Below are 427 nucleotides of genomic sequence, written 5' to 3' on the forward strand. Positions count from 1 at the left end.
GAAAGAAAAAAAGGAAGAGAAAGAAAGACCTCTCAGGTCTGGAGGGTATCGTTTCTTTACTGAAAGAGAGAGAGAGATAAGAAGAAGAAGAGGAGAGAAGAGTACGAGTAAGAAGAAGAAGAGAGATGTGCTTAATCTGTTTCTTATCGAAGTAAAGATGTCTCGTATATTGTATTGTTGATACCTTTCAGCGAGAGATATGATCTTTTGGATAAGATTTCCTCGTAAGTGCGTATCAAGAGTCACACGCAGATGGGCGAGAAGCTTTTCAATGATAACGGAGACATTCAGAGGGTTAGTTATCTTCACGAGAAGATCCAACGTTTTTCTCTTTAACGTCTCATCCGAATCTTCCAGGCAATCCACAACGACCAACTGGTGCTGCGCTGCGTAACACGGAGACACCTAAGACAGAAAGACAAAAAGA

At 41.2% G+C, this 427-nt stretch overlaps 1 protein-coding gene across 1 annotated transcript; it reads right to left on the reverse strand.

Annotated features, from left to right (window-relative positions):
• Positions 1-147: 147 nt before the first annotated feature.
• On the reverse strand, positions 148-405 carry CSUI_011571 (adapter-related protein; the record flags this gene model as incomplete). The annotated part of the gene is made up of 1 exon (XM_068071669.1): positions 148-405. A coding segment is annotated over one exon (258 nt), but the record flags the coding sequence as incomplete, so codon positions are not given.
• Positions 406-427: the final 22 nt, after the last annotated feature.

The sequence above is a fragment of the Cystoisospora suis genome (assembly GCF_002600585.1).
Source record: "Cystoisospora suis strain Wien I chromosome Unknown contig_13960, whole genome shotgun sequence".
NCBI lineage: Eukaryota > Apicomplexa > Conoidasida > Eucoccidiorida > Sarcocystidae > Cystoisospora > Cystoisospora suis.